Below are 13,675 nucleotides of genomic sequence, written 5' to 3'. Positions count from 1 at the left end.
TCACTCTTATTGAGCCTGAATGGGAATCCAAGGTTTGCTTTATTCTTTACTCTGCACCCTGAAACACCTCTGTCTGCACGTAATTGAAGCTCAATATCAGCAATGGAAGAACATGGATTAAAAGCCTCTCTGTGAAGCATACCTTCACATCAGTGTTGTATAAAGCGAAGCAGGAGCCCCAGGACCTCTCTCATCTCAGTGTCTGAGGTGGGGAAACCAAGATATGAATCTGTCTAAAGCCTCCTGGGAATAGAGTATTGCAGGCGTGAATGAAAATGTCAGAGCGATTTATTGAGGTTTGCCCTTTGCTGTTATGATCTAGATGTGTTCTGAAAAACTCGTGTAAGTTATTTTGTATGGTGAATTAAAAACAAACAAAAACATAAAATACCAAACAAACAAAAACAACACACGCAAGTTCCTGCTTCACACTGGAGCAGCTCTGAGCAGGTGCTTGTTGTAATGCCTGTCTGTTTGATGATGACAACTAAAAGTGATAACCAGTGCTCTGGGGAGTTGGCTTTACCATAATGCAACATCACTATCCCAGCCAGTTAAACTTTGTTTAGGACCCTAACAGCATTCACCAAATGGATGTATTAACGTCTCTGGAATTTCTAAAAGAGCAAGGGTTGGGGGACGTCTGTGCCGGACATGGGAATAGGCTGGGGCAGAACTCTGCCTTTCCCTGAACCTTTCCACCCATACCTGCCTTAGGCTGGCTCTGGTGGTCTGTGTGCCTTTACAAGAGGTGAGGTTACGTGCCGCCATGCATTGACAAACGGGGCAGGCCTCAGCAGAAAAGAGAGGATGAGACACTCACACTAAAGAAGTTGGAACACTAAAGAAGTTGGATTTGCTTAATAGAACATGCTCCATTATAAACGTGATAAATCTCATCTGTGGTTTGTTTCCAGCTCTTAGAGGAACAGATGAGTTTGCAGTGAAGGGTAGTAAATAAAATTATCCGTTTCCTTGTTACTTCTGCCTGTTTCTGGTAGCTATTTACTCTTACGGGTGACGGGAGCCAGTTTACACTGTTGATGCATTCAGCTACCTTGTTTTAAATGATAAGATAATTGATAAGGTAATGTTTATATCTAAATGGAAGAAAGTTTTGATGTAAATTCAGTGGGGCTTTACATATCATCTTAAAAGTGTTCATATCCTGTTATTCAAGTCACTAACCTTAGGCAGGCACTCAGTGAGTCACTTAAGAGAGGGGAGCACTGCGCTTGCAAGGCTCCCTCCTATTGTAGCAAAGAGGGGTTTTGCAAGCATCATATCTAAAAAAGAAAATCTTCAAAAAGTTATTTTTGATGAAAGACAGAGACTCCCTCTCTACCCCCTTCCCCCTTTTTAGTCTGGAATTCACCATTCTAATAGACGGCTATAGAGGAAGAAAATATTTATTTCCTCTTTCCATTGCTGGACTGACCTGCTGATGCCCTATCACACTTTGTGCACTAGTGTTTGCCACACATCTGCCAGTTATTTTTCCCAGATAGTTCATTAGCTGTGATAGAGGATCTCAGAGTTGGTCCCAAAATTTTCTACTCCTCCAGGTTCTTGAAGACAGACTTTGTGTGAAAGCCTGGAAAAATTACAGTAATGTCTTCACATACAGCCCTGCCACCTGGTTGTGTTGTAAGCGTGACTCTGGAGCACCTGCCATCATGCAGAATTAGATGTGTAAAGAAAAGAAATGCAGGATACTGAAATACAACCCTGCAAGGAAAAAAAAAAAAAAAAGCCTCAAGTTGAAAACAACTTCTGAAAATACTTTAAATTTAGTCTTTTGTAGAACAATCTATTAAGCTAATTGGAAAAAAGAGTTAGTGGTTGGTTTGCTGCAGCTTGCTCATTTTTGCAGGAGAAAAAAACAGGATACAAACAGTCTCTTTAATCTGGCAGTGAAAGCAATAGAAGCCATTAACTGAAACTGAAGACATCCTCAAACAGAAATAAGGTGCCGTTTTCTGTCAATGGAGTGATTATCTTCAGGCACAAGCTGCAAAGGAGAAGATTGCAGTGTCCATTTCTTGGTGGCTCTGAAGCCAGCTTATGCAAGATCAGGTTTTAGCCAAATGTAAGCCTTGTGTTAAGTGATAGGAAGCACTTGAGCTCAGCAGCCAGGAAATGGAAGAGCTTCAGCCATCCCGGAGGTCAAAGCAGATGGTCTGACAGATACTTCTGGCTGTGAACTGCATGCATCTGAGCCTGGAGAGTGCCTAGCTCTATGGGGACACAATCTTTAACAAACAAAATATTGCTGTACAGCTCGCTCTTTTAGGAAAGAAGAAGCATCAGGACATTTCATTGGTTTGACTATTTTCATTAGATATATTTCAATCTAACTTTTTGGGTGATGTAACTGTTACTGCTGTTTTTATTGTCCGTAGTATGCCTCCGGGCAAAAATGAAGTGGGCTTCAAAAGGACTCCGCAGTGTTACAAGCACCCGAACTGCGTTAATTTGAAGGGAGTATTAAGGAGATGAACCTGGCTCAAGCAGGGTTTGCAGAGATCATGATGTGAGGAGAGGAAGAAGGTTTGGGGTTTACAGAGTGTGGGTGATAACTAGTTGCAGTAAAGTTTCTAATCATTAGATCTGTTGTGAATCAGTTTTGAAAAACTTTGCGGAAGTGAGTTTCCAGAGTAAATGAGGAATTAAAAGAGGTTCAGCTCTGCACAATGTATGGGAATATTCTTTTCCTGGTATGTTGGGAGACAGAGGTACATCTTCACAGTAATGGTCTATATATTTTTATTTATAATCTCATCAGAATAGCAGCAAGGGGTGCTATTTAACTAAAAGCCCCTGAACTGTCAGAAAACTGAAGCAGAAAACTTGGCTTGCATAGACAGGAGTAGTTAGATGTGCTCAACAAGTGACGGGACAGGATAATATCTGTGCAGATCTGTGAGCTGCAGTGTCCCAAGAGAGCGGTTTGCAAGAGACACCAGCCTCCGCTCAGCTGATCACAGCCTAACATCAAAGCAAGGACTCGTCTTCATGTGATACTGGTTTGATTCATCAACTTTTCACCACTGTAAGCTGCAGCGTTTCTTTGCATCTCCATTTCTACTGTCCAGCTGAACCTCTAATTATGAAAAGAGAATGCTTGCAAAGCTGCTGGTCCCTGAACTAAACAGTACTAAAAGCTTTGCCTTTCTTTTGCAATGTCATCGCTTGTTACATTATGTGCTGTTGCCCAACACTCTCTGCAATGTTCCCAGTAATCTATAAATTTAGAGGAAGAGCGTAATATTGCTGTTTGGGATTGCACAACATAGCTGTGGCTACATTTTCAGCAGTTCAGTACTGAGTGCTTTCGTCTGGTCACTGTCAAAAATGTCATCAGAATTTCCTCTGATGGCAGTGGGTCAGTCTGTAAGGACAACCGAAACAAGAATTATTCATGTGTCAACTTCCATGGAGCCCCCTCCATGGGGTCAAACGGTGCTGAGATAGGAAATACCCCATGGCGACAGGATGGCTATTTTTCACAATTTTACTGTATATTTTTTATTGTTTAGAGGTTTGCTTTATAAAAACTGCTCTGCAGGATTATGTGAAGATCTCAGATGTTGGCTTTAAATGTAAAAATTAGTTCTTGTGTTTATAGGTACAGGAGAATTCCCAAAGAGTTAAAAAGAAGAAAATTAACAAAAAGAACACAGTGGTTTTTTTGTTTCTTTTCCTTTTTTTTTTTTTTTTTGAGCTGATCTCATGATTTTTGGTTTCCTGATTCATGATTCTGTCATGTTGGTGGTAATATGGGTGTCATGTAATGGAAATGAACAGTCCCTCCACTTTTTTTGCTTCTGTCTGAACAGTGCTGTTTTTTAAAGTACACAACACCTTTATTACTGGATACTAGGACTAATCACACAAAGGAATTATAGTTTTAGAGAGAAAGAAACCAAAAGAAATTCTAAGTGCAACTCTGTTATCCTCTGTATCCAATCCTGCCTCTAATGTGGGTCCCGTGTTTAGGGAATATTTCTGCTTAATGTAAAAACTGTTGACTCAAAAAGGAAAAAATTTAATTCTGGGCAGTATCCAGCTTCTGCTCTCACTTATTTGTTCCTGAGTCATTTTTTTGTTTGGTTGATTTTTGTTTTTGGTGAGGATCAGGAAACAACAAGCTGAATTGTGATATAAATTTGTTAGTCAGGCAACTTGTATGGTTTTACTTACCTAAATTCTGTGGTACGAGGAGCCTTGTTTCCAGAGTGTGAAATGTATTTCAGATGCATTGGGGTGGGGGGAACATAATGCTATTTTTTCCAAATACTGCTTGAGTGATGCCCCAAGCTCCTCTACTGCCTGTGTCCAGTCAAAATACAAAATAAATATGAAAAACAGTAGTTGGAAACCACATCTCTTTCAAACCCTGAATGCAAGACATTCTTCCTGAATGCGGATGTTATCAAAAAAAAGCAAACTGAGGAAGTGGCCATTACCATGGAAAATAGATGAAAAAAATAAGTAGAGCTTGTTAGCCTGTTCTAACCACTCACACAAAGAAGGGAAAACATCCACAGCTAGAATAAGGTTCCAAACAAGTCTTGTTCCCCTTGAATTTCCCTCATCCTGCAAACATATTCACAGATATTTTGCATTTTTCTTTTACTTGTAGAGCTTGGGCCATATCTAATGCTACTCCATAGATGTCCAGTCAAAGATTTGCCTGCCCAGGCTTTTAGTTCTCCCTCCACAGAGAGGCCAGGTTGGATGGGGTTTTGAGCAACCTGATCTAGTGGAAGGTGTCCCTGTTCATTGCTGGGGGCTGGAACTGGGTGATCTTTAAGGTCCCTTCCAACCCAAACCATCGTGTGATTCTGCGATTCTGTGACTTGTGGGATGCTTCTATCAATCGCTGTTTGACTCAGTACTTGACCCAAGTACAGTACTCAGTACTTGACCCAAGTACAAGACCTAAGTCTTCTGGTTTGTGGAGATCTGAGAGGAGGAGAGTTTTGCATAGCTTAGAAAGTCCTTGAGAAGTTCAGAACTAAGCACTCACTAGAAATCTTTGCTTAGTCCCTATGAGTTTTTGGACTCTGTGTGTCATCCGCTCTCAGTGCTCACTTTATCTATTTAACTTATCAACTTCTTCCATTTTCAGAATTTGGGAACTAAAGCCCTCTACTTTTTTATTTATTTTTTCCTGAATGCTGCTTAAAGATACTGGGTACTTGATAAAACATGCTGAGCACTTTCAGATTCAGTGTTAAGTAATACATTTGTAAAGTTCATGGATGAGTTCTGTGCAATCCTATATGTGGTTTTTCTGCTCTACCAAGGAGGCATGCTATTCCTTGTTCCAAATGAAAAGCAAGGAAGCTGCTTTTCTGGGAGAAGCCAATGTGGGGAGAGTGTTATCCCTTTTCTAGTCTCACCCATCCCAGTTCTGGTGAATGTGCTCTTCCAAAGGCCAGGCACAAAAACAATATTCTCATTCTGCATCTTGGGGACACACCCACACACACAGATGCTCTCATAAAGGATATTTTTCTTTCTCTCTCATGATCAACTGAGTCAGTGCACCTAGTCAGCAGCTGGCTAATATCATGCCTTACAAACACAAAATAGGCCACCACAAGTCCCACGTGAGGATAAAGCCCATTGCTCACTCAAGTTCTCATCTAAATTGTGGACAGAAGTGAAGAATAAGACCAAGTGTTGTTTTATTCCTTCTTTTTCAGTCCTTCTGTTCTCTTAAAACCAGAGATGGCTCTTCTAGTGCCCTAGGACCAACAGTCTTAGCTTTTTCCTTTGCTGATCTGAAACCTTCTGCAACTCAGTCATTAAGCTAATAAATAACTGTGCTTGTTTCCCTGATCCCTTAAAAAGGAAGAGAAACCTTTCAGGAAGGCAGTAGCACTTGCATACTGTGAACTAAAACCCCTGTCTCTGCATCTAAACAATAACCTCTTTCTATTTATTTTATTTATTTATTTTTTTGAAACCAATTTCTACAGTTGTGAGCTATGGTGTCCTGTTAGTATCAATGGGTCTGCTTGTTCAAAGTGTAAAAAACATCCTGAGTGATCTCTGGGCTTGGAGATTTGAGACTATTTCAAATTGAGGCTTTGCCATGTTTTCTATTTCTTTTTAACTTGCCCCTGTTTTTATGCTTTTTCAGACTTATAGTTACAGTTTGAGCAGATTCAGTAAAAAATAAGTTAATCAGTTGAATAGATCAGGGTCTTTCATATCATAAATCTAGGGTTTTTTAGAAGACGGAAGCTCATCTTAGCAGTTAGTATAGTGAACTGATATAAATGTCTGGAAATTAGTCATTTGAACCATGTCAGAACTATTCCAGCCTTTCTGTTCTAGGTCAAATCTTATCAGATTTATGCTAATTTATTTGCATTTTTAATAAATAGTTTTTGTTACTCAGCAATGTTATACCATCATTTCCTTTCCCACATTGTCACAGCTGTAAGAAGGATAGGAAAAGAGTCTGGGATGGAGATTGGACTGTAGCCACGTGCTCTGATTTCAGTGTGCTCTGGGTGATCTTCTGCAGCTTGAAATCAAGATCTAGCTATAAATTACCAAACAGTGTTCTTCTATTAATAGTCCGGGATGCTCAGCCTAAGATGTGAAGATTAAACTCTATTCTTTTTTTTTTTTTTTTAAAAAAAAAAAGCAGTGTAAGTAAAGCACACAAGCTCACTTTCCTTTTACGTAGCTAACTCTGGGAGTGATGAGAGATATAAAACACCAATGGAATTAAGAACTAAGTGTAAGGTCTGGAAACATATTTGGTGGCCACATATGAAGTTTGCATGGTGCATCACAATAATCCTAGTCAGTCACATTTCCTAGTCAGTGAAAGCTCTGCCCATAGTCTAAGTAAATAATAAATTCATGGAAACATGGAACCAGATGGGTTCCAGTTGCTGGGTCCAGTTTCTGGGTAACGTTCATACCATGTCAAATACTGACTTTATTGATGTCTTCAAGTCCAAGTGTAAATGGGTTAGGCTTTTGATCCTGCTACCTCTGTTTACAGTTCTTCTAGATCCTCAGTCTTCCTTGAATTAGCTATCTTAAAGTTCCTAGACTAAATTTATTTACAGTCAATACAAATAGTCAGTGACCATTTGGTCTTGTACCAGCATTGTCCTAAGGTATAAGTAGCTCTTCTTCACTGGTTCATTTATAAAGATCATGCTCAAGCTCTTTCAGTCCTTGTTTTTAAAAGTTAAGCAAGCCAAATTCTTCAGTCTCCTCTTGTAAGATGGGCTCTCCATTCTCTGATATGCCTCACAGTACCTTCTTTTTATCTGTTCCTTTCTAAATGTGTCTTCTTCCAGCAAAGTTTTCAGAAAATTATTGCATGGATGATCTGTGACTTGGTTATAGCCATAATTTAGAGCCTTTTCAGAGGTCCTCTGAAATGACCATGACAGAGCTGAGAAACAGCCAAACCTCTCCTTTCCCCTCTTCATCATTACAACTTGCTCCTTATTTTTTAAATACCAGTGTTTTGCATTCTGCAACTGAGTAGATTTTGCTCCTCATCTTTCTTACCCTCACCAGGGTCCAGGTGTTTTGAGAGGATGTGGTGACTGATATTGTCTTCTTTTTCCAGGGAGGTTCAGCTTTTTCTCCAGCGTCCATTATTACTAAGAGAAGAGCCCAGACCCAAGCAGCAGTCCTGGCTGAGGAAGTGGGATGCTCTTCACCCACCAATGGGGAAATCATGGCCTGCCTTCGCCAGTTGCCTGCTCATGTCCTCAATGATGCACAGACTAAGGTACACCACAGCAATACATATGCAATTGTGTAAGGAACCAACAAGAAGTTTCCACTGACATAAAGCACTGAGGAACCTAAAAATATAAATTGGGCTGAATCCTTGTGAAAGAGGAACTGTACTGTCTTTGGTGGAGTGGTGGTGATGTCCATGACATCTGTCTCTGACCTACGAATACTCACAGCTTGGTTCTCCTTCAGACTGAAATCCTTTTACACTACTTGGAAGACTACAAGTCTTCCAAAATTAATCCCAGTATAGTTTTTTCCTTCTTTCAGTCTCCTCTAATCTGCCCGTGGGTGTTACTCTAGAGAAGAATCATGTCTCTGCAGCTCAGTAATTGCATTCTTGCAGAAAAAGGAAGGGGGGAGGGATATCTGTGCTGTGTCTTAAGTGGGAGGCTTGTGAAAGCTGCAGTACAAGCAATTCCAGAGATGGGTCCTTTACCCACAGGTTAAAACACCCACTGACAATACATTACTCAATCAGGACTAGCAGAGAGCCCATCCCTAATTTAAAATACTATTTCTATGACTATAAGACCATGAATGCTCTTGGCCTATTCAGCTCATTTTACCTACTGAGGCTGTCAGTAAAAGCATTGCTTCTTGCACTGATGAGTTTGTGCTTACATTAACACATCACTTGTTCACTTTGAGGCTATCAGCTCAGTTCTCTGAAACATAATTAAAACAAAAATGACCAGAGTAAGCTAATTTAACTGCACTATTATTGTTTGGTTTTTTTTTGATAACCTAGCTCCTAGCGATAAGCGGCCCGTTCCAGTACTGGGGTCCAGTGATGGATGGAGTTTACCTCCGGGAACCTTTAGCTAAATCCCTGCAGCGCTCTCAACTTCGGAAAGTAGATCTGCTCATTGGAAGTGCTCAGCAAGATGGGCTGATCAGCAGAGCTAAGGCAATTAAGGTAGGAAGAGACTAAGAAACTGATGGTATTGCTATTATTTTAGTGATGACAATAATCATATGCAGCCGGGGCAGATGCTTTTTAGCTTCCACAGTTTGTTATACTCTATGGAAATATGTGAAGGTATTGTCCATCACCAGCTAGTCTTTAGATGGATTAAAGGAATTATAATGTTTGTTGATAAACGCTTCTGGGGGAGATATGAAAATGTGAGAAATCAGCAATGATTTAACATGTATTTATATGGAGCAGTATGTTTTAGTGTCTCTAAAATCCTATTAGTATTTCAATGTCAGTTGTACCTTACTAAGAGGAAAGCAGGTTCATGTTAAACTTATTTTGTAGGTTCCTCACTAAGGAACACAGCAAAGTCAATTTTTCCATGCCAACCTTTTTCAGTGATAACCTTTTTTCTCCATTGTTCATAAGATATACGCTCTCTTGTAAAGGTGCTTCTGAATAAGGACAAGGTATGGCTAAGAAAAGCACTTGACTGATATATAAGAGCTGAGATTTCAGGCCATAAGCTGGTGAAATAAAAAATAATTGGTACTTACAAAGCTGTACTTTGGACATAAGTGCTCAAAAGCTTGAAGTTCTTCCTTAAGGAATTGCACTTCTTCTTGTGAACTCTTTGTCACTATCTGTTCTTGAGACAGCATATCAACCTCTTCTAGTTCACTTGCACATCTCTACAATGGGAACTGTAGCACTTCCCATTTAACATTACTAAATTAAATTAAATGACACAAAATGCTCAGATATATTTAAAGAAATCAATAGGAGAATGTAACATGGCTGGGATTATTTTAAAGGTTATCTAAATGAACTGCACATCCGTTGCTATCTTTCTGTAACTCTGGGGATTTAATCTCTCTCTCAATGAAAGGTCAATCCTAGCTTCTCTTTTCTGGTAATCAGTAGCAGATAGACCAATTTACTTCAAGATTAATCACAAAATTACCCCTTTGAAAGAAAGCTTTTTGATCCATACGAAGAAAGTTGATATCGATTGTTTTGTCTCCATCAGAAGTTTTCTGCTGTTATTTCATGTATTCTCTCTTGAAACCAATTAAAAGTGGAAGTCAGGCAGAGGAAATGGACTGTGATCCTTGAGGCTGCAGATACTGATCTAGACCCTGTAAAAGGGCAATAAACCTCAGTAAGCCAAGTACAAGTCCTGTGATAAGGTTAGGAAGTGAAATTCTTTCATTTACCACTACTTCCACATGTGACAGTTGTTTGTAAAACAGAAATGAAATTCCTTGGTGTACTGGAAATTATGCAGCAAATCATGGCGTTAATGAAACCCACAACTGTGAACATCCAGCACTGTCATATTGAAATGAAAAGCAAAAGAAAAAAAAAAAAGCCTTTAATCAGAGCTCAGTAGTAAAATGTTGCCTTTCAAAAAAGAAAATCAAGAGTATCTTCTTTTTATTTTAAAGGCTTGCAGAAAATACTTTTGAAAGGGGACTCAAAGTTGGTGCAACTCTGCCCTAAGAAATGGTTATGACTACCTTAACCCGAGAGGCCTGTTTTAAAATCTATTGTTGGAGATCGCCTGATCTCCCTTGGAAAGTGTTTAGCTATCCTTACTTAGAAGGTTAGTTACCTTCTTTATTAGCTATTATAATAGTATATACCTCATTCGGTTTACTGCTGTAAGTCAGATTCCATCTCTGCTCCAAAAAATTCACAATATTCATGGTAGGCCGTTATATTTTGTTTTCTCCAATTTGACTTCCTTAAGCTCTTTTCTTGTTCTTACTGAAAACTGCTGATTTTTTAATCCACATTTTCCTCTAGTTCTGTCTTCCTGTGTCTTCGTGTTTTGAGGGCTTGAGGGAATATGACAGTTTTGAATGGTCTGTCTTTCTATCTTCAGATTTTTACTTAAAGATATACATTGAGGTTAAAGATTCCTGATTCTTCCCTTGTGCATGGACTTACTTTACTAATTGCTAGGAAATTTTTATGTTTCCTCCATTGCTGAGCTATTTGAGCATTGCTACATCATAGCTCTGACCATGCATGGTTGCAAGCAAAGTCAGATGATAAAATCCTGAGTAGGCCACAGACACATTTAGCTACAGTGAAAGAAGCTAATGCAGGTGGTGGTTGTTACTGAGAAGTCTGTGCTTTGTTTCCTCTGTCATAATGTCATATGGGATACTTCATCTGTCCTAACTCTCCTCTTCCAAAAATAAACCAACAAGAAGGATTTGCAACTACGCACACTGTGTCTGCTCTTCTACTTTATAAATTTGAAGGCTTCCCTTGATGTCAGTCTGACCTGCATCTCTCTGGGAAAACCCAAAGCTAGTTTTACTTATATGCTAAGGAAGGTGGGATGGCATGGCTAATGGATAGAGCACTGAACTCAACTCAGATAACCAAGACAGTTCCTAGTTTGCCTCTGACTACAACGAAGTTATTTAAGCTATTCTACAAAGAGGGTACTAAACCTCCCTGGGGTAAAGCCATCCCTTCTTATCAATCAGTATTGCAACAAGGAGAAAATCCACCTGTGACTGTGAATGTGTTCCAATTCCATAGTGAAAATAACCATGCATTTATCTGGGCAGATAAACGGCACAGCTAAAGGGTACTGTGGCAGGTGTATCGAATTGGCAAAATCCTTCTTTTCTATCTGTTTTAGGATGATTTATTTAATCCTATAAATGGTGAAGAGACACTTTTACCCATTTAGATGCAAGCAAGCTTGAGACAAGATGCAAATCTTATCACTTCAGATTGAACTTGCATGCAAATTTTAGAAACTGTTAGCAGTCAAGTCTTAGGAGTGAGACTAAAACCTCTAGACTGCAACTAGACCTGAAGATGGGAAACACAGTTGGCACCATGTTGTTCTGTGGGGGCTTACTGGCATTTGGTTGTGTTGTGTGCATCTGTAATCCTGCTATAAGACTACACTTATGACTGTTAAGACCTCTGGTATTAAAAATGAAAAAGAATGACAGAAGGTACGTGAGAAACCAGTTACGTGCTAGCAAAACTCAAGTTTTCTAGAGTGCTTTTCTATTTTATTTTATTTTTTAATTAAAAGCTGAGGTCTCTTGATGATGCTTGTATCAGAGAGTATGCTGAATATCCGTGCCTAATGTCTTGCCCATGGAAGTGACTGTTTTACGGCATTCACCCAAACGCTTCTTCATGTGAACTGAGATAGATTTACCACTTCCTGGAGCATGTTGTACTTATCCCCAGTACAGCCATCTGATAGTTAAGACTAAGTGAGAAACAAAACAATGGTTGTTTAGGGAACAGCAAGTGGTACCATAATGCATTATTATGTGGCATATGGAGCAGTTAGGCCTGAACCTGTTATCACAAATCCTATGGCAGACCTTCAGGGATATTAGTGGTGTACAGTCATAGATTAGGACAGCTGAGCAGAAAACTCTAAAAATTTTTATTTCAATTCCCAGCTGGGCAAAATTTTATCACTGTGCTAAATGTGATGCTCAGGTGAGAGGATATAATAGTTCCCATTGGCATTAAATGTACAGATTCTCTCATACTGATCTATATCTGTGATTGTCTGAATATGCATGTGAGTTAGTACGGCCCTGTTTATGTCCTCCATATGTTCTGTACCTTCAACATAATCTCCATATTGCAAAGATTGTTGACTTACTTTTTAGCTGGAAGACTAAGTTTGCAGTGTGTGTGTTTTCTTTCTCTCCCTAGTAAAAATCTAGTTGGCTGCAGGATCCAGAACCAGGACATATGGGAGTGGATAGACAGAAATACAGTTCATTCACCCCATGTAAGCAAATGGATCTATGCAGACCAGATCTTTCGTCCTGTACTATAGTACAGTCAGTTAATTTCTTTACGGGTAAAGGTATTCAACAGATGGCAGATGTGTATATATCAGCTGTAATGACCTGGGGAGCAGTGTTCTGATAAATTCCATCAGTGAAGAGAATGGGTTGATATCAGCTCTTTACTTCATCTTGCAACTAGCTGGAGTAATTGAAACACTTTGCTGAATGGTTAGCAGGGTTTTTCAGCATCTTTTGTGATGACATTAAAACAAAACACTTAAGACCTAACACCTCTACGTACTGTGTTAGTGTTATCACTATTCCAATTTCTCAGAAAAGTATGTTTTGCCCCTTGGAAGATGTAAACATCTGTTTACCAAACTGCTACACTTTCTTTTTAAATAAAACACTGGACCAGATTCACTCATATGCTCATATGCTCCTTCAGCCACAAGAACAGTAAACATTATTTAGCTCATTATTTGGGCATTTATGAGTGTTTTGCATGACCAGAGCAGTGAGAAGCAATGTGCCTGCTGACTTTAATTATTTTCTTAACTACTTTCTAAAAAAATATATAAACCCCAATTATAACTCTGAGGTCTGTTGTTCATACCTCTTTAAAGGTTAGCAGAGTGTAAATTATTTTACATAATGTGCAGCTGTTTCTACTAATCTGGTAGTAGCTGTTGTATCTGCTTGAAAACTGTTCCTGGGTTATATAGTTTCAAAGGGGAAACATTTGTTGGACATGGAAAATTGGTCAAATTGAAACAATTTCTGAACAGTTAAAATGGTTTGTCTTTTTAATGTTTCATGGATTTTATTTTGACTGTATTGCTTTAATTGGTGATATGTTAAAGTCAGATGTTTAAATTACATTGTATAGTATTCGAAGCAACACGTATTGAAACATCATATTTCAGAACGTGCAATGTTAGTGCTGGTTGGGAAGAAAATCTCAAAATGTCTTACAATTGCCAGTTCTGTTTTTCATCCGTCTTTGCCCGTTGAGTCCTTTTTCAGCTGACTAGTCACATTGCATGGACCCCACTCAGTTAATGATTGCTGAGAAAGGTCACCAGAATTTTTGGGGCATTTTGAAGATCACAGAAACTAGTACATAGGCACACTAAAAACCTAAAAGCAACCGCACTGAGTCAGATCAAAGGCC

The 13,675-nt window shown here is 39.1% G+C and overlaps 1 protein-coding gene across 2 annotated transcripts in view; it reads left to right on the top strand.

Moving 5' to 3' along the window:
* The window catches only part of TG (thyroglobulin), a 165,930-nt gene that overhangs the window by 129,949 nt on the left and 22,306 nt on the right, over positions 1 to 13,675 (top strand). For both annotated transcript variants that reach the window (XM_083827078.1, XM_083827077.1), the window contains 2 exons: positions 7,616 to 7,780; positions 8,540 to 8,707. In XM_083827078.1, the coding sequence (XP_083683204.1) occupies positions 7,616 to 7,780; positions 8,540 to 8,707 (333 nt within the window). The remainder of the gene's footprint in view (positions 1 to 7,615; positions 7,781 to 8,539; positions 8,708 to 13,675) is intronic.

Source organism: Anser anser (assembly GCF_964211835.1).
Source record: "Anser anser genome assembly, chromosome: 2".
In the NCBI taxonomy this organism is placed as follows: Eukaryota; Metazoa; Chordata; class Aves; order Anseriformes; family Anatidae; genus Anser; species Anser anser.
This window is presented reverse-complemented; position numbering and strand designations above follow the sequence as displayed.